Source organism: Balaenoptera ricei, chromosome 14 (assembly GCF_028023285.1).
Source record: "Balaenoptera ricei isolate mBalRic1 chromosome 14, mBalRic1.hap2, whole genome shotgun sequence".
Taxonomy (NCBI): domain Eukaryota; kingdom Metazoa; phylum Chordata; class Mammalia; order Artiodactyla; family Balaenopteridae; genus Balaenoptera; species Balaenoptera ricei.
Genome location: NC_082652.1, coordinates 93904175 through 93930583, shown reverse-complemented (window position 1 = coordinate 93930583; position 26409 = coordinate 93904175). Strand labels below are relative to the sequence as shown.

General features: G+C 51.4%; 1 protein-coding gene across 8 annotated transcripts in view; it reads right to left on the bottom strand.

The window, feature by feature from the left end:
* KCNG2 (potassium voltage-gated channel modifier subfamily G member 2) overlaps positions 1–26409 on the bottom strand; it is a 79586-nt gene that overhangs the window by 39715 nt on the left and 13462 nt on the right. For 2 of the 8 annotated variants that reach the window (XM_059895016.1, XM_059895015.1), the window contains 2 exons: positions 14223–14315; positions 11041–11351 (listed from right to left, as the gene is read on the bottom strand). In XM_059895016.1, coding sequence (XP_059750999.1) covers positions 11041–11351; positions 14223–14253 — 342 coding nt within the window. In that variant the 5' untranslated portion in view covers positions 14254–14315. Of the gene's footprint in view, positions 1–1714; positions 1831–11040; positions 11352–14222; positions 14316–16609; positions 16863–26409 lie in introns of those variants that run through there. The other 6 variants (XM_059895017.1, XM_059895019.1, XM_059895020.1 and 3 more) reach the window with 6 other exon arrangements.

Sequence of the window (26409 nt, the reverse complement as noted above, 5' to 3'; positions counted from 1 at the left end):
GGACACCCCCGCCCACGCACGACCTTGGGGCTTGGGGAGCGAACCAAACCAAGGGCTCCGTCGGCCCGGCCGCTCGGTTCCTCTCTCCTGCATCCCTGACGCCTGCAGGTGGTCCCAGGCGCCCGCCCCTCAGCTTTCCAGCAGGCCCCGCTTACGAGGGACCCGCCTTAATTTCTTGCCTGGAGACTGGGGACACGGCCAACGCGGGGCAGCACGAGGGAGGAGGGCAGGCCGCCCTGGAGATGCTGCTTCAGGAGATGATGGCAAGGCCAGACCTGGGGGGTTTCCGGCTGGTTAACAAGTGGGGGCCAGGGGAGGGGGCTGCTAGGGATGTATTGATCCTTAAGAAGCGTCAGCCAAACTGCCAGAACAGCCTGTGGACGCTGTTTGGATTCGGATTAGAGGGAACCAACTATAAAAAGACATCTAAGAGTAAATAAGAAAATCCCAGCACTATCTATGATTTTAAAGCCTTTTTAAAGGCATGAGACTAGTACTGCACTCGTGAAAAACAGGGGGTTTCGGCCCCTTAGAGGCCCGCGGTGAGGTATTCACGTGAAATGAGGTCTGGACCTTCATTAAGCAAATCTTTCTCAAGTGGTGTGCAGACAAAACACTTCACCTGCTGCTGGAGCCCGGTGATGAGAACACTGGGGCCATTATATTTTCTCTCTGCTTTTACGTACATTTACAAATGTCCCTAATAAAAACGGGTTTGTTTTGCTTTCTAAAAGCTTCCAGATAATTCTGCTGCACAGCTGGGTTTGGGAGGCACTGATGTAGAGAAACTCACGATGCTTTGGTTGCCTTGATTCTCTAAACCAGAGGTTCTTTATTTGTTGTCCATGGGAATTCTTCAGGGATCTATGAGCCTTCTAGAATTAGATGCAAACTTGTGTGTGTACACACTTTTCTAATAGAGGATCCTCAGATTCTCAAAGGGATCTGTGGCCCCAAAGCTTAATGAAGCTCACAGCTTCAAACATATAAGGGAGGGAAATATCTTTGTAGTGTGGGAATTGCTAGCCCGGATCCCCTTTAAAATATTTTGAACATGGGTCACCCACACTAGTTGGTGGGCATGTGCACTTTGGCATTCGTTGTCGGATGCCTTCTTAAGAATGCTTGGGCAAAGGTAAGATTCCAGGTGAGTTTCTTATATGAATGATTACTTGTTTTATTCTTTGACCAGGGTTCAAGAAACTCAATCTCATCATAGCTTGTGCATAGACCAGCAACCAAAATTCCTAAATGTGTTGGTTTACTCAGCACTTGTTAAAAGGACATGTCACAAAATATGTTACTGAGACAAAATCATTTTTGTCCTGAATGTGGACATTTCAAGTTTTGTGGCGTGTTTACCCACAATTGCATCTGACATTCCTTCCTCTGCCCAGTGCTGGGTCACCCCTTAACGTTTATGTATCTGTTTGGAAACAGGGTCCCTGACTCAGGAACCACATCAAAAAGGGTCCACAGGTAACACTGATCGCTCTGTCCTTTGCAGAGGCTCCTGTGGGTTCTTTTCCACACCGCTGGAGGGCGGTTCTGTTCCTCCTCCAAATCCCGCTCAGGCTGGCCCCCCTTGACTTGTTAACACAGTGGGGTCAGCACTTTGGCACCAGGCACTTCTCTGCACTGTGGCAACAGTGACAGAGCAGAGAAAACAGGCAAATACCAATCCGGGGACATAAACTCCAAAGGTCCCATTTACCAGGGAGTATATCTTAGACATCGGCTAAGCAGTAATCTGGAGGGGAGGGGCACGGTTCCAGTTTTGTTCTCAAGGTGTAGACTGAGGGCCAACAGCACCAAAATTATCAAGGGAACCTGCAAAAAAAAAAGTATATTCCTGGCTCTACACTTAAAATTCTGAGTGACTGGATAACTGCATAGTAAGGACCCCCAAATATCCCCCCATTAAAGCAATGAGAAAACCGGTAAAAACCATCAGAATCAACTTTTTTTTGGAACTCTGGACACTAACCAAAGGGTAGCAGCAGCCAGGGGGACACTTGAGTAGAAACAGCTGAATCTTGGTAACTACAGTGAGCTCTTAGCATTTTAACCTGCTTCCCAGCTCAGCGTTCGCCTTGAAGGTGACAGCCCGCGTTCCTGGTACCACGACTGCTACTGGGAGAGGAGTGGACCCGACTCAGGAGGAACCATAACTATTTGGACCCTTCTGGTGTCTCCCCCGAAAGACCCGTCAGAAGGCTTGCCTGTACCTCCCCTAACTCGGGACTCTCCCAGGGCTAAAGTGGCCACCCGGGCAGTTTGTGGAAATCACTTACATGAAAATGTTTGCTGAGGCAATGGATGAACATTATTGTTGGGGCAAAAAATAGACTAAGCAGAAAGCTTGGGAGAAGAGGCTGGGGAATGAGATGCTTTGGAAATGCTCCAACAAACTGCTCGAAATCTAGAATGCTGCTCACGTGCCTGGGGCCATGTGCATGCTCAGGAAAGACCTGGGAAGGCCCTACACTCTCCCCCCGCCCCGACCCCAGCTGACCTGCAGCTCTGCACAAGCAGGAGGTGAAGCGGGAGGCGAGGGACAGGCCTGCTGGGTGTTGAGGGTGCCCTGACACACAGAGCCCATCTGCAAAGACTGGTTTGTTTTTGTTTTTGTTCCAGGCATTTGAGAATCTCTGTCCAGTCACTTGCTGACCATTAAGCTAATGGGACAGAGATATCAGTGGCCACACAAGACAAAAACATACAGACTTTGCCTAATTCGTCCAGAAAAGTCACTCAGGCAAACAACAGCAATTACAACAAACCCTGGGGAGGGGAAGAATCTGATTAGAAGAACACAGGAGTAAATCTTCATGGCCTTGGAGTAGGCAATGGTTTCTGAAATACAACAGAAGCATAAGCAACAAAAGAAAAATACATAAACTGGACTTTGTCATACTTAAACTCTTTTGTGCATTAAAGGACATTATCAAGAGAATGAAATGATAGCTCATGGGATGAGAAAAAATTTAGAAATCATATATCTGATAAGGGTCTAGTGTCCAGAATATATAAAGAGCTCCTACAACTCAAAAACAAAAAGACAAACCCAATTAAAACATGGGCAAAGGATTTGAAGGACTTCTCCAAAAAAGATACAAAAATGGCTAATAGACACTTGAAAAGATGCTCAGTGTGATCGGTCATCAGGAAAATGCTAATCAAAACGACTTGGTACCACTTTACGTCCATTAGCTTGGTTGCGACCAAACAAATGGAAAAAGGAGTGTCAGCGAGGGTGTGGAGAAGTCAGGACCCCCGTACGCTGCTGGTGGGAATGTGAAATAGTGCAGCTGCTGTGGAGAAAGTTGGGCAGTTCCTCAAAAAGTTAAACATAGACTTACCATGGGATCCAGCAATGTTACTCCAAGAGAAATGAAAGCCTAGGTTCACGCAAAAACGTGTACGTGAATATTCACAGCAGCATTATTTACAATAGCCAAAACGTGGGAACAACCCAACTGCCCATCAGCTGACCAATGGATAAGCAAATGTGCTCCATCTACATACTGGGACACAATCAACCACAAAAAGGAATGAAGTGCTGACACAGGACACAGCACGGATGGACGTTGAAAACATGGTGTAAGTGGAAGAGGCCGGACAGAAAGGAAGTGTCCAGAGCAGGCAAATCTGCAGAGACAGAAGGTAGGTTAGTGGTTGCCAGGGGCTGCGGGCTGGGGGGTGGGGGAGTGACCGATTAATGGTTACAGGGTTTCTTTTTGTGGTCATGAGGCTGCTCTGGCATTAGGTAGTGGTGAGGGTTAAAATACTAAAAACACTGAATTGTACACATTAAAATGGACATTATTGTTTCAATTAAAAAAAAATTGACATCCGGTTCCGTGCATGTCAATGAGCAGGTGTAGTGCACTAAAGCCCGAGAACCACTGCTTCAACTGCCAAAATCCAGACCTTTCACTGTTGTTAAGGATTTGATGCTGTAACCACTGCCGGGCAAACCTACCACCAGGGCGACTCACGAAGCGTAAAGCGGGCGGCACCCAAGCGGTGTTCAGCATGCAGCCCGGATGCCCACTGACCCTGAGATTTGGGAGGGGGAGAAAACCGAATAGAAGGGGTCGCGGGGAGAGAGCCAGCGTGCCTGCCCAGTCACTGCAGGATTCGAGGGCGAAGGCGCTCAGGGCTCAGCTGGGTTGCTGATGCCTCGCGGTCGGCGTTTCATGCAGCAAATGTCGGTAACATCTGCTGGTGCTGGACACGCGACGCTGGAGCTCATGGCGGGGGGAGCGGGGGGAGTCGGGGGCGCGAGGACGACCGGCGCTTCCAACACCGCGAGGCTGGCTCTGCGCACAGGAGAGGCTGCCCGAGGGCTTTGCAGGCTCGCTGGCCCGGCAGGAGGTTGGGGAAATCTGAGGAGGTCATGCTGAGGAGGAAGATCCTACTTTCCTCAAACGCAGTCAGTTGTTTAGGTGGCGGAAACTTGTTGCAGAGATCACCCAAGCTGCTGCTTCTCATCGAGGACCCAGGGACAGCGGCTCGGAGTTCCACATCAAGGATGCGAGCGGCTCACGGCCGACCTCCTTCCCAGGCAGCTCGGAGGGGGACTCAGCATCTGCCCAGGAGGCAGGCGGGGGTCCTCACGGGGGGCGCCCCACTCTCTGGAGCTGCGCGAGGCCACCGGAGAGGATGGAGCCTCCAGGGCAGGCTCACGAGTTTCTGGGCTGAGGCCGAGGTGTGCCCGAGGGAAAGTGCCCCGTGACCTCACGTCCTTTTCCCGTAACTGTCAGAACCAGAGCTGACGGCAGCTTCCGCCTGGAATACCGTGAGGGGCAGAGACAAGGGTGGAGCGGGAAAGCCCACCTTGCCTGCGCTAGGCTGGGGTCCTCCACGTCTTCCTGTCCCCGTGGAGCCACGTGACGAATCTGTAGCACAGGTTAATCAGCTCCTTTTGTAGCCACATCAAATGTGTGCTCCGAATTCTTTGTAGGTAGGGATGCCTTATCATTAAAATAACTGGGTAATCAGCCAGATCCTACAACTTTCCTGTAAAGGGTTTTCTTCCCCGGAATATACATTTACAAATATAAACATAACTTATATGTTACTAAGTGTTTTTAAGTCAGGTTCTCTCTTAAGAGACTGACATTCACTGCTGAGAGCCCTGAAGTGTGTCCCTATCCGCTGTGTGGGGCATAAGAGGCATTCAAGTGCCATGGATTTTAAGAAAAAGACTGACAGCTCAATAGAAAAAATGGGCAAATTGTCACAGAGTTTACAGTAAAGGGAAAACACAGACTTTAAATATATGAAAAGATGCTCCAGTTCATTTCTTTTTTTTTTTTAATTTATTAATTTATTTGGCTGCCTCGGGTGTTAGTTGCGGCACGCAGGATCTTTCGTTGTGGCAAGAGGGCTTTGTTGTGGTGCACGGGCTCGCTAGTTGTGGCGTGCGGGTTTTCTCTCTCTCTAGTTGTGGCATGTGGGTTTTCTCTCTCTCTAGTTGTGGCGCACGGGTTTTCTCTCTCTGTGGTTGAGGAGCGTAGGCTCAGTAGTTGCGGTGCGTGGGCTTAGTTGCTCCACGGCATGTGGGATCTTAGTTCCCGACCAGGGATCGAACCCGCGTCCCCTGCATTGGAAGACGGATTCTTAAACCCTGGACCACCAGGGAAGTCCCTCCAGTTCATTTCTAATAGCAAAAATAAACATCTCAAATTACCACGTTGTAAGGTGGGAAGGTTTGATGACACACTTTATTGCCAAGGATGTGGGGTCTCTTGGACGTGTTCATTTCTGATAGATAGTAAACTGGTAAATCATCATGACAGGAAGTGGAGGGTTTGAACTAATCCTACAGGAAGCACTGATGTTTGTCCCTACACCCTAGTGAAAGGGTAAACTAGAAAAAAATCTGCCTATGGGATAGGAGGATTACAAGATTTCTCTGCCTGGCTCTACAAGAATATGTGTCGAAAAGTCTACCTGCACAATGGATTTGAGGTTGAAACTTTTTGTCTCTGAAACTCAAAGCTAAGAAATTATCTCCCGTGAAAGGTGGTCCCAGGTTGGCAATATGCTGGAGACACACATAATCAACTGGGGTGACTCTGCCCCCGGGACACCTGGCAAGGCCCGGGACATTTTTGGTTGTCGTGACTGGGTGTGACTGGCATTGGTGGGAAGGAGCCAGGGGTGCCATGAAACCCTACAGCGCACGTGCAGGACACCCCAGAACAAGGGCAGACCCAGCCCAATGCCATCAGCGCCCCTGGTCTAGAGGGACCACTCGCCACTCGAGCCTCATAGCTTCCCACTGATGAAACCTCAACTGAGATGAATTCACAAACCGAAATTATAAAGTACACAGGGCCCAATCCCAGCAGAGCAAACACCAGCAGACACGGGAATAACAGGATCAGGCTCCAGGGAACCTGAGATGATAGAATTATCAAAAATCTTTACAGACATCAAAGAAGGAATTAAAACTCCAGAGGAAGAAAGACATTATCACAAAGTCCAGGAGGAGCTGAATAAGAAAGACAGTTTCCAGAGGCGAACGGATGAGACTGAAAGTAGAGTCTGTCAGGTTAGGGTCAGGGTGAGGTCAGGTTGGGGTTAGGGTGAGGTCAGGCTGAGGTCAAGTTGGGTCAGGCTGAGGTCAAGTTGGGTCAGGCTGAGGTCAGGTTGGGTCAGGCTGGGTCAGGCTGAGATCAAGTTGGGTCAGGTTAAGGTCAGGTTGGGTCAGGTTGAGGTCAGATTGGGTCAGCTTGAGGTCAGGTTGAGGTCAGCTTGGGTCAGGTTAGGTCAGCTTGAGGTCAGGTTGAGGTCAGGTTGGGTCAGTTTGAGGTCAGTTTGGGTCAGGTGGAGGCATTCTCTCCCAGGAACCCTCCAAAAGGGGTCAATGGAAGACAGACATCACAGAGAAGGACACATAAAGCAAGCAAAGGAGAAAGGAAAATGATCAATTCTGTTTACTAGGAATCCCAGAAGAAGAGGTGAAAATAAACCAAGTGATGAAAATGTGGTGAAGATGGAAGACATCCAGCTGCAAAGACTCAGTGACCAACAGGACGAGGAGATTCCACACCTGGCGCTTTACAGGGAGACCTGGGGGCTTTAGTCCTCAAAAGGAATGTGTGCTGTGGGACTTGGCTTCGTAGCTACTCTGGGGAAAGACGCCACCGTGTCCGGCACAGCCTCCCTCCTGCTCCCTCAGCTCAAAGCCCCGTGACACTGTAAGTGGGGCTGGACACACTCAGCGGTCACCGCAGAAAGGGCCAGGGGCCTGGTCCACTGCCTCCAAGGCAGCCGTGGCCAGAGGAGAGGGAGGCGCCTGTCCATCACGCTGAGCGCCCAGCGGGTCCTGCCCCGGCTGGCACCCCCGCACCCCGTCCCTGGGTCCCTGGAGCTGCGGGCAGCAGGGGGGCCTGCAAGGGAGCGCGGCAGAGGGGCGTGTGGGAATGAAAATGAAAAGGGGGAAACCACACATGATTAGGAAGGGGTTCTCAAATACCAGAAGGTCAACCCACAGTGGAGGAAATATTTATTCTGTAGCTGAATTTACCAATTTAGGCTTAAAAACATGAACTGAAACAGACTAAAACCTCTTTAGCAGAGATAAAGTTTTGGGTGTCACCAAGTGAAGTATTCTCCAGGAGAGATTTCTTTCCTTGTACAAAACAAACAGCTTCTTACTTGGACAAGGTGACCTTTAAAATGAGACCCCTGGCTGTACCTGGGACGAGGGATCCATGCTGTTGGGCACCCCGCACCCCCCTGTGGCCCCCACGTCCCCGGCCTGTGCACACGCTGGTGGACTCCCAGCTGTCAGCACCTGTCCCTTTGCTGGACTCCCTCTGCCTGCCTGCCCAGTACAGGCCATAGATGCTTGAGCCTTCGTGCTCCCCGGGGGGGCAGGGGGTGGGGCGTGGGGGTGGTGGGTGGGACGTGGGGGTGGGGTGGGGGTGGGGTGGAGGTGGGGCGTGGGGTGGGGCGTGGGGGTGGGGAGGGGGGACCAGGCACCCCGAGGGCACAGGAGGCCCACAGATGCTTGAGCCTTCGTGCTCCCCGGGGGGGGGTGGGGGGTGGGGCGTGGGGGTGGGGTGGGGGTGGGGCGTGGGGGTGGTGGGTGGGACGTGGGGGTGGGGTGGGGGTGGGTGTGGGGCGGGGGTGGGGGTAGGGTGTGGGGCATGGGGTGGGGCGTGGGGGTGGGGAGGGGGGACCAGGCACCCCGAGGGCACAGGAGGCCCACAGATGCATCCAAAAGGTGGGCGTTTCATCTCGGCTTAAAAGCCGGTGGCTTTAGGATCTAAAACATTATTTCACACCGTAAATGTTGCCAGATAGTTAATCCAGTGATTAAAGGCTTTGCTAAACTGTTCCCTGCCTCAGTTCTGGTTCGGAATCTTCACAAGTTCAGCTCACACGCCACCTCCTCCCTCACCTCTTCTCACCGTCAGCCGCCCGGTGGTTTGCGGGAAAAGGGGGCCGTGACCCGGCCCTTCCACAAAGACCATTCCAGCCTCTCGGCTGGTCTCTCCTTCCAGGTACCTGCTTTGCTTTACAGCTGAAACGCTTAACCTCTGAGCTGACACAGGTTCACGAGAACGAATACATAAAACAGGCCATGTGACAGTATGGAAAAAGTGATCTAAATAAGAAACGCTTTTCTCCAACCAACCAACTAGCAGATGACTGCGGCTGAGCTAGTTTAAAATAAAAATGCATCTAACTTCCTGACAATAAAGAGAGCACAGGTTAACATTTGGTGAGCCACTGCATTTTTTGTTTTTCAATTCTTAGTGTCCTACCAAGGCAAACATCAGATGAATTAAGATAAAAATCATCTATGGGTTAAAAACAAAGATCCAAAGGCAAAGAACTAATTTTAAATAAAACATGATTCTTAGGAAATTTCAGCCTTAAAAATAAGTACTATTAGGATCATTCCTATAATTTCTTTGCAATTGTTAAACTCCAGTGTGTTCAACTATTTTGTTTTGAAATGCATTTATTTTCTATATGTCAAAGTTACACAAATTACAAAAGGCTTCTAAAGTGTATATATGAACAGAACTCAAAACTTGCTGATTAGATCGATCTAATTTTTAGCCATGTTGTTCACAGAAAGATTGATGATTATTTTTCAGTTATGATTTCATTTATGAGAACCACATATAATCTCCAAATCTGTAAGACACATAGACATTTGGTAACTAATAACTCTTATTCACAAAGCATGATGTATATATATACAGCAGAGCTGCATATAATGACCCCGAAGATTTTTTTTAAATTAAACTTTCAATTTTGAGCTTGTAGAGATCCTTTTACCCAATTTGCCCAGAGGTAGCATCTCGCAAAACCGCAGGGTGCAGACACCGACACAGTCCAGACACAGAGCATCCATCAACACCAGGGCTCCCCCAACCCACCTCCAGCCCTCCCAGCCCCACCCCCAAACCTAACCCGGCCACCGCTGGTCTGTTCTCTGTCCCTGTACTCCTGTCATCCCGAGAATGGTGTATAAAAGGACCCACACTGTTATGTAACCTTTGAGGACTGTCTCGTTTCACTCAGCATAATTCTCTGAAGATTCACCGGGTTGTTGCTGTATCAACAGTTCACTCCACGAGCTCTCCTGGTGTAGATGCTCACAGCTCTTTAACCACCCACGAGGTGAAGGACAGCTGGGTTACTTCTAGGATTTGGCTGTTATGAGCAAAGCTGCTATAAACATTTCCATAAAGGTTTTTTCCCCTCTCTGGGTTAAATAGCCAGTGGAGCAAAAGTTTTTACTTTTGATAAAGTCTAATTTACTTTTCTTTTTTTCCTCACTGTGCTTTTGGTATCAAGAATGATGTGCATGATCCAACATCCCAAAGATTTTCTACTGTTATTTTTCTAAAGTTAATAGTTTTACATTTTATGTTTAAGTCGGACTTAATTTGACTTATGTTTAAGTTTGACTTAATTTTTGTATAAGGTGTGGGACTTAGGTGCTCAGCAGGAAAATACGTCTACACCATCTTCCCAGAAGTGGAAGCCCCCAAAGATTTTGAAAGCAAGCTATAAAATGTTCGCTAATCTTGTGACTTATAATAGAGTCATTTTAAAGAAATTCTGCCGGCTCTGGAAACAAGTTACAATAAAATAAAACCAATGTAATTTTTCCTCTAAAAATTTTACCAAATTTACTTAAATGATATGTATTGAGCATCTAGTGTGTCTTCATGTTCTAGCTGCTCAGTATCTTACAAATTTTTTGGAAGCTGTGTCTAAATATAAATCTGTAAACAGATGTTTTAGGTGTCCGTTGACTCTGATATCTAAACAAATATTTTTTCTAAAATTATTCTTAGAATAGTAGTCACTGAAAGTGGCTCTGGTCTCCCCAGGCTGACTCAGAATTTTAATAGCAATCTTCACCTACATTCCACCCAGTTCTGAGGGAACATCCGGCCTTGGTTCCAGCAGCCTGTGACACCTGCCACCCACCTTGTACCGGTACCCGGTGGCAGTAATGTGCCAGTTCTCACGCAAATCCCTCTGTTCAACCTCTGCCTTTTGGGGATTTGAAATCAATAAGCCTAGACTGGGTTAATTTACCTCTAAGTGTTTATTAAGCTCAGATAGTTCTACTGAATAAATAGGAAAGAAATATCCGATCTGCTCAGAGCGTGGACATGAACACGCCCAGCATAGCTTGTAGGTTCGTACAGCTAAACGCTTTCTCTTTCTACTGCAATCGCACTTCACCACCTGGGACCACTTCTTCCCAATGAAGAACCGTTTCTCACCAGAAGCGGCTCATTTCTGATGGGAGCAGGCCAGGTCCAACGTGAGATCAGACACCGTGTGCCAGAAAGCAAAGCAGAGCTCCAGTGTGAAAGGGCATGTGTCAAATGTCGAGGGTGGCACAGAAGGGCTCTGTCAGGCAGACTTTGAAAGTCTAAATGCATAGTGACTGGACTTAAAACACGAGTGAGTAAAGCCCTCGAGTCTATGGTACATACAGTCTACACAGTGACAAAGAGAGGAAGAAAGAGAAAAAACACTCACCGTCGGAAAACAAGACATCCGCACGGTGCTGGCTACCAGGTCATCGAGAGGGGGGCGGGCTTCACGACAGGTGCGAACCATGTTCACCCCTAATCCCGTAGCCGAACTTGGCGCCAAGGGTCTGGGCTGTGGTGAAGGTGCAGCGGTCAGAGTCTCCAGCAGCCGTCCGGCTCTGCCCTGGGCAAGGACGAGCTCCAGCAGGTGTCCAGACCCAAGTCCCTGCGTCCGGAGGATACGGGAAGAGGGAGAGACAACTGGCCTGGGGTCTTCAGAGTCAATGACCAGGGAAAATAAAAGGTGGGAGGGATGTTCTAGAATGTGGGGTAAAAGAGATCAAGAGACATAACCAAATGAAGTGCATAAACCTTGATTAGATTTTATCCAAAAAACCTACAAAACACAGTTTTGGGACAACTGGGAAAATCTGAATTTGGACCTGATATATTAATTATTGTTAACTTTCTTAGGTGTTACAGTGGAATTTGGTTACAGAAGAGAATGACCTTATTTTTAGTAGATGCATGCTTAACTATTCAGGGATAATTGTCTTGGTTTCTGTAAACTACTTCCAAATGGTTCCTACATTTCATATATATATGGACACACACACATATATATACACACATTTCATATATATATATATACTTCCACACAGATGGCTAGGTTTTCACTGTGCTACTCTTTCAACTTCTTTGTATGTTTGAAATTTTTCACTTAAAAAGAGCTAGGAAAGGGGCTTCCCTGGTGGCGCAGTGGTTGAGAATCTGCCTGCCAATGCAGCAGACACGGGTTCGAGCCCTGGTCCGGGAAGATCCCACATGCCGTGGAGCAACTAAGCCCGTGCGCCACAACTACTGAGCCCACGAGCCACAACGACTGCGCCCGCGTGCCTAGAGCCCGTGCTCCGCAACAAGAGAAGCCACCGCAAAGAAGAGTAGCCCCCGCTCGCCGTAACCAGAGAAAGCCCATGTGCAGCAACGAAGACCCAACGCAACCAAAAATAAAATAAAATAAATAAATTTAAAAAAAGAGCTAGGAAAAAGCAGCCCCCTGCCAAAACCAACAAAACGTAATTCTAATGACATTACTTTTCTCCTCACAAAGCAGGATGCAGAACAACATACGCCTCCACTTTTATTTATGGAAACATTAATAACGATTATGCTGTGTCAGCTAGGCTGGGCCACGGCGTGCCCAGATATTTGGTCAAACACTTTTCTGGGCGTTTCCGCCGAGGCGTTTTTGAATGAGATTAACATCTAATCTGTAGAGTAAAGCAGACTGCCCTCCCTGACGTGGGTGTCTTACACCTTATGTCTTAGCATGAAGGTGTTTAAAGATAAAAACCCTGCTGTGTAGCCAAGCCCGCTGCCTCGTGGCCCTGCAAGGTCCCCACTCCCCCCTCCACTGACGCCCGACGCCGGGTCCCTGCTTCTGCTGCTCGAGGCGTTTCTGAGCTGGCAGCTTACGTCGGCTGTGGGTCACCCCACCTTCCTTTCCCTTCCTGGCGTCTGCCAACTGCGCTAGGACAGAGCCCGCACACCCTCCGACACAGAGGCCCCGGTCAAGGACTCAGCTTTGCTTGTGTGGATCTGCCTTTGTGCTATTTCAGTCAGAACCATCACTCAGAACCGACCACGCTGGTCTTGGCCACATGGGCCAAATGACTCTTTCACACATATTGACTTGTCCTTTATTCATTCACTTTTACAGCACACTTTGACCTACTCCCAATGGCTCCTGCCCTTCCGTGGGGAGCTCTGCGAAAGTCTGTTTCTTTTAAAATACCGTGGCCACAGATTTGGGTTTTGTTCTATAAACTCGTCGTTACTAATTTCTCACTTTGCAAACATCACTCACACCGTGGGTGTCGAAAGAAAAACAATTAGAATCACAAGGGAAATTCCCAAGGACCGTCACAGTCACATCCAACTGCAGCAGGAGAGATTTAGGTTACGTGGTGAGAGAGCCTCAATTCATTCTAAGCTTGAGAAACACTGAGAAAAGTTATACAACATCCTTCCCGGCCAGTTTTTAAGGGAAATCGGGCCTCTGCCTGCCCCACCGATGGGGAGGTGCCAGCTGGCAGGAGAGCAGGTGAGGCGGAACGGTCCCAGCTCTCGCAGGGCCGGCACGTGCTGCGATGAGGGGACAAGCCAAGACGGTATTTCTTTGAAAACAACACATGTAAATGTGTGAACGCCTGGTAAGCCTGCCAGGTGCTGCACACAGCGAGGTTCCCGCACGTAGGCAGGAAAACCCGGGACGGAGCCAGAAGCCAGGTGCCCGGGTCAGTTACTTAAAAGTTACTTAAAATCTCTCAGGGTGTCAGGGTCCGGTCGGTGAATCAAGGGATTGGATGAGATGATCCCTAGGCCTCTTCCAGACTCAAAGTCCATAAATACCAGATAAGGGTGGAAAAGATGGAAAGCCTGGCCTCTTGGAAAAAAGCAAAAGAGAGCGGGAAGATGGAGGAGGAGAGTAGCAGCAAAGCCTGAAGAAGAGAGAGACCTGGGCAGGCGGGGGACACCTGGGGGCAGGTAGACACAGTTCCACCCGGGGGTTAGCACCCTCGACCACCAGCTCAACTTTCAGTCCGGGTCCTGGGACGAAATGATGTTTCCTCTGTGACCTCTATGTCCTGGGGTGAGGCAGCCCCGAGGAGAATGAGGTCGGCTGGAGCCTGGGGCACCCAGGGGACAAGGATGGGAGGGGACAGTGGACACAGGCTCTCTGGGGGCCCCGAGTTCTTCATTTTGCCACCACCCCACTCTTCTCTACTCAGAGCTCCTCATGGCCATCTCTCTTTGTCTTTGTCTCTGTCTTTCTCTCTTTTTCTCTGTCTCTGTCTTTCTCTCTTTGTCTTTCTCGCTTTGTCTCTGTCTTTCTCTCTTTGTCTCTGTCTCTGTCTCTGTCTTTCTCTCTCTGTCTCTGTCTCTCTCCTTCCTCCCCAGCACAGCCTCAGGCTCTGGGGAGCTGTCCGGTGGGGACAGGCGTCCGAGTGGCCAGTCCATCCCACTGGTTCTTTCCCCAAAGCTCTATTCTCCTCCCTCTTGTGCATTAACCCCTGAGGAAATCGCTGTTTTCAGGTGTCCACATGTTGAGACTCTTTAGGCGATGGTTTTAATTCGATGAGCCCATTCTCCCCGGGGGCGTCTGGGCCACACGCAGGACCCTCTTACCGTTGGCTGGTTTCCCCGCGTCAGGGCTCATCCCAGGACGCCCTCTTCCAGAGCTGCTGTCTCCCAGGCCGTCTGCGGGTGCTTCTCCAACCCCTGAAACGACAGGTCGGCCCTCCTTTAGGGCGCCGTGTCTGGACCTTGGTTGGTCATGGACTTCTTACAGAATCCAGGAAACACGGTTCACTGCCTCATAAAGTACACGGTCGGTCTGGGTTTCTGAGGACCCTCTGAAATCTGCCGTGGTCACAGGGCCCCACAGTACCAGGGGGAATGTTTATGTTTATTCCAATTACCCACTTAATGACATCGTGATGGTTATTGTACTTTTCCCCAATCAATGTTCTCACTCGTGTCTCCAACGTGTGCACATGCTCTGAGTGCAGGGCTTTGATGAGACAAATGGAAACATAATAGCTTCTCAGAACTTGTTCCTTTCTTATCTCCTCTCGGTCTCCCATCAGCGACCTAGACAGACACTCGGCTATCGCTCTATAAATGTAAGAACTGTCACCTCCAGGCTCAAACGCAAAGCCCCTGACCACGTCTTCCCTGTTTCAGGGAGAGGATTCTTTCTGGAGGCCAGTGTGTGGCCTGCGTCCTCATCCCGCCTCGCCTCCCCAATTACTCCCTCTTCCAAGCCCCCCGTGGGCTCTTTCTAATCAGCAGAAGAACAATTCACAGAGGGACACCCCTGCCTCCAGCGCTAGGACGGCCCCCCAGCACAGCCGCTTCTGGCCCTCCCTGCTGGGCCAGAGTCCCCACCGTGCGCACCTGCCCCCCCCCCCCCCACAGAGCACTCGGGGGGTAGCAGCGCGTCCCTCTGGGACCCTCCCCTCTCTGGGCCCACCCGGGGCTCCCCTGCTCGCTCCGCTGCCCCTGCGGGCCCGACGTCCTCCTGGACGACTGTGAGCTGCGCGCTTGCACATTGTAAGTGACTGTCCCCGAGTCGAGCAGCCGCTGGGGCAGAAGCCCAGGCGTCACCAGGGCTCAGGCCACCTGCCCACCACTCTCGGCCGCCCGGAGCCCAGCTGACCCGTGTGTGCACTGTAGCACGTGCCCGTGAGCCAGGCCTCTGGGCTCGCTCAGGCCCTGGGCTTTGCTGCGTGATTCACAGGACGAACAGCCATTTCAGAGGCGGCCTGGGCCTCACCCTCAGCAGGGTCAGGGCCTCTGGTCCTCAGCGCGGCCCTCCTCGTGGATTTCAGCGCGTCTGCCTGTGCCCATGAGCGAACGGGCTGGAGGAAGCATCTGTGTGCCAGTACAAGCGTAACTGCTGAGTCTGCTTCAGTGTACAGGTTACGAGGATTATAGTCAGTACATCTGTATGCAGATGTCTGTTACATCCATCTTTTCTCTGAAATAGCTATTGGCATAGGTGCTTTTGCTTCTGGAGCCCAGAGGAGAGGGGCTTCCCCCCAGCCTCGGGGCTGCGGCACCAGCCGGGGGGAGGGAGTCGCCCCGTCCCTTACGCGTGGTTTCCTGGTCTCCAGGCTGTGATTTGGAGGAAACATGGCCCCGAGGGAGGGGCTCACACTGGCATTCTGTCTCTCTGCAGCGTTTCCCAGATCCATCCTGAGTATCCATCGGGGACGGGGGATGCACCCTCAGTGTGTCAAGGGCCCCCAGGGCTGGGGCCCCCAGTGGGTTTGTTCCCCCCCCTATCAATTTCTAAACCCACATAATAAAAGCTCTTGAATGGTCTAAAATAGACCGCGAAGTTTGCGAGCCGCTGTCCTGAGCTAGCGAGCCCCCTGGCCCTGCCCCGCTGGTGGGGGCCTGAGCTCTCGCTGGGCCCCGGGGGGCTTCCCGAGCTAAGAGGCTGAGCCTGCGGTCCAGCCTGGCCCTGGACACCGAGCCCAGAGCAGCTGTTTGTACAGGACGGAGCTACTGAAACTGCAGCGAACGGAAAGATGATGGTTTGAACTTCGCGTGGGTCACAGCCACTCCCCGCTACCGCCGTCTGCCCATCACACAGGGGGTCGGGGGGGGGCGTCCCTGTGTGGGCCAATATCCCTGGCACCTGAGAGGAGCGGCTGCAGCTTGAGGGCACAGGGCTGGCTCAGACCAGCCCCCACACCCTCCAACTCCAGCTCCGGGGCCCCTGGACTCTCTGGGGCCTTAAGTGAGGGTCCCCAGGCTGGTCCCCAGAAGGAGGCCCAAGGCCTCCACCGCATCCCCATAAAAGACCAGAGGCCCCCAGTGTTCCCAGGAAGAGCAGGCGGCCTCCTCACAGGCTCCAAACATCAGATCTCAGCTCCCTGAGCAGGAAGTGTGCAAAGCAATGTTTCTAGATAATTGAATTTTTACTTTTTAGTCAGGACAATTCTTAATTGGTAATTCCTTTTTCAAATCAATTTTATTAAACAAGTAATTAATCACTCCCACACCTTCTGCAGCAGAACGTGATGCACGTAACCGGACCTCCGTGTGAGCCCCTGCGAGGCTGCGGGGCACCGCTGTGCTGCCACCTTCCCCAGGGAGTCCGGACAGCCGTGGCCTCCTGTGCACCCCGAACCCCTCAGGGAAGGAGCAGCGCACCTCAGGAGAGGGGGCGCTGCCTACTCCCCGCAGAAATAAGTCTTCAGTCCAAGTCTGAAGCGACTGCCTCTCTGTGAGGACCTCACGCACCGGAAATTCCCTCTCCAGTTCGGCCGCGGTGTTTCTGCAAAATATCAGAAACAGCCCGACTAACTGCCCACACAGAGGAGAGTGACCGAGTAACTACCGCGGCCCACGCAGTGGGGGACCAGCAGCGGCAAAGAGAACGAGGAAGATGTCTGCAGCCGGGCCTGACGCCTTCCGGGACGCGTGTCCAAAGGCACAGCTGCAGATGCGCCGTCTGGTGAGACAGAGGCACGTAACGCGCACAGGGCCCGCCTGTGCAGGAGACATTTAGGACGCATGAGCAGAAACCACAGGGCCTGGGCCCCGGCTGGGCGGGGGGGGGGGGGGGGGGACAGGGCGGAGGCCTCCCCTGAGCTCCCAGGGCCACGCGCTCCACGCTCCCTTTGCCACCAACGAGCAACAGCCAGGTGGGAGGGAAAACAGCAAGAGCCTCACAGTAGGGGTGGGAGGAGGACAAGACCCCGCCTGAGAAGCCGTGGGAAACAGCACTGGTGACTGCCAGGCGACAGACAGAAGAGCTGGGCCTGAAAGGCTGTGTGGAGTAGGTAAGCTCTCAGGCTGAGAACATCCTTCTGAAGTGTCAGCAACTCGATAGGCAAAGAAAAACTGGAACTTGCAGACTCAGGAGATGAAGGAGAAACACAACCCAGATGGGGGGAGGGATCCGAGGGTCCTGGAGCCCAAGTGAGAACGGGCGACACCGGAACGGGCTTCAGCGCGGTCACCGTGCAGGACCAGTGTTGATTCCCTGGTTTCACTGTGTTTGTGCAGAAGATCTTAACATGAGGGGAAGCTCGGTGGGGATACAGGAAAACTCTGTGCTAATTTTTCAGCTTTTCTGGAAGCTTAAAATAGTTCAAATAAGAAGTTTTTTTAAAATCTAACTTTTTCTGTTTAAACCCTGAGGCACTGGAATGAAAAGCACCTTGAGTCTGAATTTGATGAGTTTCACTTAAGCCTTCACAACCCCTCCCCAGATATCAGTGCTGGGATTTTCTCAAAGGCAAAACCTCCGGACACTCAGCCCACTTCTAGTGTGGCCTATCAAACCCTAACAACACCTTCTGCAAAAATCAAAAACCACCCTAAAATTCACATGAAACACCAGAGACTCGGAACAGCCAATCTTACAAAAGAAGAGCAAAGTTGGAGATCTCACACTCCAATTTCAGAACGTACCACAAAACTGCAGTAACTGAGAGTGTGGTCCTGGCACATGGACATAATCGAGAACCCAAAACAAAGCCTCACAATCACAGTCAGTTGATTTAGACATGGGCGCCAGGTCCACTCAACGTGGAGAGGACAGTCTTGTTAACAAATGGTGTTGGGAACACTGGACAGTCACGTGCAAAAGGATGAACTTGAACCCCTACCTTACACCACATGTAACACTTCACTCAAAATGGGTCAGTGATCTAAGTTTAAGAGCTAAAACTATAAAAATTAAATAAGAATGGGGTCAAATCTTCACGATCGTAAACCTGGCAATGCTTAAATATGACACAAAAAACATACACAACAAGATCTAAAAATAGGTCAATTGGACTTGATTAAAATTAGACTTTGGTGCATTGAAAGACTCTATCAGCAGAGTGAAAAGACAACCCACAGAACAGGAGAAAATATCTAAAAAATCACATACCTCATCAGGGTTTAATATCGAGAATATATAAAGAGTTCCTACAACTAAACAACAAAAAGAGAAACAACCCAGTTTTAAAATGGGCAAAGCACTTGAATAGACATTTCTCCAAAGAAGGCAAACAGCCAAAAAGCACATGAAAAGATGCCACACAACCTTAGTCCCTGGGAAAATGCAAACCAAACCCACAGTGAGACTCTATGGGGATGACTTTAGTCAGACAGACAGACAGTGGCAAGCACTGACTGGAATGTGGAGAAACTGGACACCCACACAGCGTTGGTGGGAATGTAAAATGGTGCAGCCTCGGTGGAAAACAGTTTGATGGTTTCTCAAAAAAGTAAACACAGAATTACCATATGACCCAGCAATTCCACTCCTAAGTATATACCAAAATAATCGAAAGAAGGGACTCCAACAGTTATATGTCAGCCAATGTTTGCAGCAGCATTATTCCCAATAGCCAAATTGGGAGCAACCCTCAACAGATGAACAAATAAACAATGTGGTCCATCCACGCAAGGGGATATTTCTCAGCCACAGAAAGACATGAAGTACCGACACCTGCTACAATGTGGATGAGTCTTGAAATCATTGTGCTAAGCGAAATAAGCCAGACACAAAAGGACCAATATTGTATGAAACATCTATTAGAGGCAAATTTGTATAGACAGAAAGTAGATTAGAAGTTACCAGGGGATGGGGTTTCCCTGGTGGCGCAATGGTTAAGAATCCGCCTGACAACGCAGGGGACACGGGTTCGAGCCCTGGTCCAGGAAGATCCCACATGCCACAGAGCAACTAAGCCTGTGCGCCACAACTACTGAAGCCCGCGCGCCTAGAGCCTGTGCTCCGCAACAAGAGAAGCCACCGCAATGAGAAGCCCGCGCGCCGTAACTAGAGAAAGCCTGCATGTAGCAACGAAGACCCAACACAACCAAAAATAAATAAAATAAAAATAAATTTTTTAAAAAAGAAGTTACCAGGGGCTGCAGAAGGGAAATAGGGAATTATTGCTTAATGGACACAGGGCCTGTTTGGGGTGATGAAAAAATTCTGAAAATAGTGGTGATGGTCACACAACACGGTGAGTGTAGTTAATGCCACAACAGCACAATTTAAAATTGTTTAAACAGCCAACTCTACGTTTTACATGGTGGGGAGCCTCCAGCTGTGGCCTGAGCTGACTCGTGACCCTGACCGGTGACACGGCCCCGACGCAGCCCAAGCAGAGCAGACAGCAGTCGCCAGCTGCACATTGCCAGTGTAGACCGTGTGCTCAGCGTGGTACCCGGTGTGGACCCACATCCGTGAGTGACGGGACCTGGGGCGGGTACGGAGGAACCCTCCCCATCTGCTCACAACGCTGTGACCTGAGCCCCAGCTGTACCCGATCGGCCACCAGGGAAGTTCCCAGGACAGTGAGGCCGAGTGCCCTGCCCCAGGGCAGGTGCCCGGGACAGCCAGGCGGTGCCGGCGGAGCAGCTGTCCCAGGTGGCCATGGCCCGCGGGGTCCTGCCCGCGTTGTCCTGCCCAGCGTCCCTCTGCCGGCTTCTCCCATAGCCAGTGCCCTGTGGGCATGTGGCCTCGTCCGCTGGCCTCCCCACGTGGCCACTGCTCCTCGCTGGCCTCGAGTCAAGGGCGTCTCACCTACCTCCCTTCCACCATGGCTGTGACCTCTCTGCTCTTTTTACTTTGCTTCTTTCACCTCTTGAGTATTTGCAGATGCCTCAGTTTCTTGTTTGACACACGTTCGCTGAGGTGCTATACCGCCAGGGACTGGGCTGGGCCCTGGGCTGGGCCCTGGGCTCCGAGGGGCTGGCCCGAGAGTCACAGGTGATCCCAGCAGCCTGGCCAGAGCTCGGGCTGCTGGACGCCCACCTCTGCTACCTGGGAGCGGCTCACCCTGAAAGCGGCACGCAGAGCACCGCGCCAGCCTTGCGGAGCCTCCAGGATGAGGTTCTGTCTGGGGACGCAGAGGCTCTGCAGGTTTGGGCTGGTTCAGCAACGCACGTCCCCAGAGGTGATGACTTAGCTGCTCTGACAGCAACCCACGTTCTCCGTAATTAGGACCCCTGAGGAGACGCCTTCGCAGCCCTTAAGTGATTTGGGGGGGAGCCCCCGCTGTGACTTCAGGCTTCAGAAAACAACATTTTTAGAAGAAATGCTGCTTCCTGTCAGCAATGGGAAGACTTTCCCCCCCTTCTCCTTTATCCACAGCTGCTATAGATAAAAATGGGTCAAAATAAGCAAAAACTGACATCCTGCTCCTGCAGAGTCATGAGGGCCCCCTGCCACGTGGAGTCCCCCCACCACGTGGAGGCCCCCTGCCACGTGGAGGCCCCGTGCGCCTCCCTTCAATGGGGCGCCAGCCATGAGGCTCCTGGAGGGGCCAGGCGTCAGTCAGTGATGGGAGATCCCTTCCTGGGAAACATCTGTGTTGGTTACATTTTCTCCTCTGGGAAGTCAGTTCCTCGGAGGCAAAGGGCACTAGCAGTAAGGATGTGTCCCAATCGTGGTCCCACCTCACTGGACAGGGTTCACCGGGGACACGGCTGGACCGAGGCGGAGGGGGGCTCCATCCGCAGTGGAAGCCCAGAGGACCTCCAGGCAGAAGCAGCGGGAGAGAGGCTTGGCAGCAGGGCCCCAGGAGGGGGGGCGTGTGTGGGGAGGGCCGGGGATGGGGGCGGGGGCACAGTGCCTGAAAAGGCTGCTGGTGTGGCCCCTGCTGTACAAGCTGGGCTGTATCAAGGCCCAGCCGTTGTAAATGAAACAAACTTCCATGCACAAGATACTTAGGGATACACCCGACCAAGGAGGTAAAAGCCCGTTCCCTGAGAACTACTAAAGGTTGTTAAAGGGAATGAAAGAAGACACAAATAATTGGAAATATATCCCATGTTCATAGACTGAAAGACTTAATATGATGATACCTACACTACCCAAAGAGATCTGCAGCTTCAGTGCAATCCCTGTCAAAATCCCAATGAGGTTTTTTGCAGAAATAGGAGAGTCCATCCTGAAGTTCATGTGGAAACTCAAGGGCCCCGAAATAGACAAAACAACCTTGAAAAAGAACAAAGGTGGAGGCCTCACACTTCCTGATCTCAAAACTTACTACAAAACTGTAGCAAACAAAACAGTGCATCACTGGCATAAAGACGGATTTATGACCAACAGGATGAATCGAGAACCCCGAAATAAACCCTCGAATACATGGTTAAATGGTGCCAAGACCATTCAATGTGGAAGACCATCTTTTCAACAAATGGTGTTCGGAAAACTGGATATCTGTATGCAAAAAAAAAAGAAAGTTGGATCCTTACCTTACACCATATAAAAAAATTAGCTCAAAATGGATCAAAGACCTAAACATAAGAGCTAAAACCATAAAACTCTTAGAAGAAAATGGAGCTTTTCTTCTAAGCTTCATGACATTGGATTTGGTAATGATTTCTTGGATATGACATCAAAAGCACAAGTAAAAAAAGGAAAAGTAGATTAACTGGATTTTGTCAACATTAAATAGTTTTGTTCACCGAAGAACACTATCAACAGAGTGGGAAGACAGCCGACAGATCAGATGAAAAGGAGAAAATATTTTCAAGCCGTATATCTGATAAAGGACTGCTATCTAGAATATATGGAGAACTCCTACAGCTCAATGACAACCTAAAAAACCTATTTTAAAAATGGACAAAGGACTTGAATAGATATTTCTCCAAAGAAAAAAAAATAAATGGCCAATAAGCACATGAAAAGATGCTCTAACAACACTAATCATTAGAGAAATGAAAATCAAAACCACAATGAGATACCACTTCACATCCATTAGGTGGCTATTATAAAGAGAAAAAACAAACAGAAAAAGAGTATTGGCGAGGATGTGGAGAAATCTGAACCCTTGGGCTCTGGAGGTGGGAATATAAAATGGTACAATCACTGTGGAAAACAGTACAGGGATCCGTCAAAAAATTAAAAATAGGGTCACCGTATGGTCCAATAATGCCAGTTCTGTGTCTCTACCCAGAAGAACTGAAAGCAGGGACTCGAACAGATACTTGTGCGCCCACGTTCACAGCAGCGCGATTCACAACAGCCAAAGGTGGAAGCAACCAGGTGTCCATCAGCAGACGGCTGCATCAGCAGCAGGTGGTGATAGACACAGGGAATGTTACAATGTTACGTTATAAAAAGGAAAGAAATTCCGCTACAACGTGGACCAACCTTGAGAACACCGTGCTGAGTGAAAGAAGCCAGTCACAAAAGGGCAAATATTGTAGGCGGTCCCTTGAGGAGTTAAATTCAGAGAGGAAAGCAGGATGGGGCCGGGGGCTGGGGCAGGGGAGGGGGAGTGAGTGCTTCAGGGGGACAGAGTGTCAACTGGAAAATGAGAAAGTTCTGGAGACGGAGGATGGGGATGGTTACACAGGAATTCAAATGCATCTAATGCCACTGAACTGTACACTTAAAAATGGTAAATTTTACGTTATGTATAGTTTACTGCAATTAGCCATGTAGTTGCCTAGATCTTATCACTGATTAGTTTTCAGATTACAGGGATCATGAAGAAAGCACTGTTCAGACGCTCAAACATGAAACTTCGGTCATGTTTAAGGAACCCTGGCCATGGCATCTGTACTTTCCTTTTGGTACACCCGGTGGTTCCTCAAGCTTCCCTATTTCCATTCTTTTTTCTCAGCTAAGATGTCCCGCTCAGAAGACTGCTTCACCCAGTGCTTCCTCAAGCTTTCCTCTTTCCATTCTTTCTTCTCAGCTAAGATGTCCCGCTCAGAAGACTGCTTCCAAACACCCAGAGCAGACCGTACACAGTTCACGTTCGCAGGGACGCGCACTAGATTCGCTGCAAACACCCGCTGTGCCTTGTGTTGTGAGGTCACAAGCAGGGACTCTCAGCCTTCCCAGAAACTGACAACTACCCCCTCCCTAGGGCCCCCCCCCCCCGCTCTTCTGGGGGCCTCGCAAGCTTGTTGCATCTGAGGGGCGCAAGGGTGTCCCCGTGGGACCACAGCTGGCAGCTGTGCCACTTCTCCCAGGAGGTGGTGGGAACTGGGGCTGGAGGCTGACCTGGGCTCAGCACAAAGGAGGTTATTCTGGGAGGCCTCAGGGTCTCCCGCATGGGTCAGCCTGCCAACAGGTTCAGCTCCAGTCCCTGGGCTCCCCTCCTTGGCATGCACCCCGAGACCCCCTCCTTCCCCTCCCAGCTGTGTCCCCTCCCCAGGTCACACTCCTGCTCCCACTGAGGCTGTGCTCAGGGGCCCTTGGGGAATTGCCAGGGTCGGCACCTGTCCAGATACTTGCGCTTTAACCTGTGGGATCATCCACAGATGAACATGTCAGCCCCTTCATCACGATCCCTACAGTCTGAATAACTAATCAGTGACAAGACCACAAGCACCCTGTTCTTTTGAAATTATTCAGGATAAATAACAAAGGATCCCAGCTGATAAAGCCACACAAACCAGAGGCCCCGAGTCTCAACCCTCTGGTCTGCTCCCAAAGCTGGGCTGCCACAGCTCCGCAGGCGTCACACCTGGTGTTCCTCACATCAAGGTCAACACCTGCCGCTCGGTTCCAGAAACCCAGCCAAGAAAGACTTAAGGGCTCTTGCCTCCAGCCCGGGGTCCGAGGGTCGGGGCCTGTTCCTCGAGAGCTATGTGACATTCGCAAGTCGACTGCCTACCCTGTGTCCCTGTTCCTCCACCCGCAATAGCGGGTGGCAGTGACGGCGCCCGTATCACCGGGTAGGGAACCAGCGAGGCCATCGCTGTTCATTTCAGGCAGTGCCATCACCTTCCTGCAGCCCAGATGTGACCATTTCTACAATGACAACAAAGCCCACGTGTTTGCCTGTGGGACTGCTGGCAGGTCCTGCCAACGGGCAGCCGCTCTCTGATGGCCCAGGGGTACCCAGGCCCTCGGGCCAGTTCTGAACGAGGCGTCCAGATCAGGTGAGGCTTGTGTGGAAGCACAGCAGGAAGCTCCGTTGACTGGGGAGGGGCTGCCGCACACGATGACCTACTTGGGGTGAACTGGTGGCATTTAATTTTTATACAGCTTGGTGTTAACAGAGTCCCAAAAATAAACAGTTGTGCCACTTGCTTCAAGAACATTTTCTCTTCCGTTCAAATAGTTTCTTTTTTTTAAAATATATATATATATATACATATTTAAAATTTATTTACTTTTGGCTGCGTTGGGTCTTTGTTGCTGCGCGCGGGCTTTCTCTAGTTGCGGCGAGCAGGGGCTACTCTTCCTTGTGGTGCGCGGGCTTCTCATTGCGGTGGCTTCTCTTGTTGCGTAGCACGGGCTCTAGGCGCGCAGGCTTCAGTAGCTGTGGCTCACGGGCTCAGTAGTTGTGGCTCGCGGGCTCTAGAGCTCAGGCTCAGTAGTCGTGGTGCACGGGCTTAGTTGCTCCGCAGAATGTGGGATCCTCCCAGACCAGGGCTCGAACCCGTGTCCACTGCATTGACAGGCGGATTCGTAACCACTGCGCCACCAGGGAAGCCCGCAAATAGTTTCTTACGTTACCAATGCACACTCGTTCTAAGAGGGCGGGAGAGCTGGTGGGGGGGGCGGGGAAGAGGAGGAAGCAGGGAGGGGCTCAACAGGCCCAGGGCAGCCCCGAGGGAGGGGACTCCACGACCCGGGCGCCTCACCTGTGGGTCCCACCCAGCGGGTTCCGCCGGCACCTCCGTAGGGTGGCCCGGATGGACCTGGGGTGGGAGGACAAATGGGGGTCCACTGGCCCTCGCACTCCTGACTGGGATGACGGCCAAGCAGCGGCCAAGTCTTCCTGGGGGCGCGTGGCGGAGGCAGCGAGCAGGTCCCTCGGAGCAGCCCCAGTCAGGAGGGGGCAGGGGGCTGGGGCCGCTCCCGCCAGAGCCTTCCGTCAGGGAAGAGCCCACAGCCTGATCCCGGCACTGGGCCTTTGCAGCGGCCGCCTTCCAGGGGACACGCAGGGCTGCCGGACCCTGTCTCAGGTATGTGGCATCCTGAGCGTCGCAGGGTCCTAAGGCGGTTCCGAACTTTTCACGGGAGGATGTGAATGTACGTGGTTCCGGGCATCCCGAGTCCCCGAGACGACACGCCCCGCCTGAGCCCCTGCCCAACCCGCCCCACGCGGTGCAGCTGCTTCGACGGGACTAGAGGGTGAATTTAGCCCAAACAGATCACTACAATCCCCCTGTGATCCAGCGCCCAGCCGTGAGGGGGGCATCTGCCCCGTCCACCCTGCAAAAGCCCCAGGTGTCACTGGCCAGCTGCTGGGTGCAGAGGGGGAGGTTGGTCAGAAAGGCGTGGGACGAGACTTCCCACCGCGGACGCAACACTTTTCTTTTCAGCCGCAAGAAGGATATGTTTTGATGTTTCTTATTCATCTCTACATTAATTTGCATAAATGAGTCTTAGACGTTCATCTTCGTAAAGAATAATGTTCCAATTATAAAACTAAGCCATGGGAAAAGGGGAACATTGGACAGTACAATAACATAGAAGGAAGAATTACCTTTAATCCCATCACCACTGCCAACCGTCGTAGATCCGGGGGTCCTCCACCCCTTTCTTTGCGTATTCTGACACAGCTGGCTGAGCTGACCTCTGGCTGCTGGCAGCTGCGGTGGGCATGGTGCCCGGCGGGGAGGGAGATGGACGGCTGGTTGCCCGCAGGCTCCACGTCCACAGCAGGAGAGGCAAGAAAGCCCCCGGGGCAGCACTGGAGCTCACACGCCCTCAGACTCCGCAGTTCTCCTCTCTGCTCCCTCCCGGTCAGACAGGAGGGCTGAGCAAGGCTTCCACGCAGAGGTCTGGCTGGTGGGGCGGGGTCGGTGGGCAGCGAGGGCTGTAAGGAAGCGCCCACATTTTTGCTAAATCGTGGTTCTCTCCTTGGCACTGGGA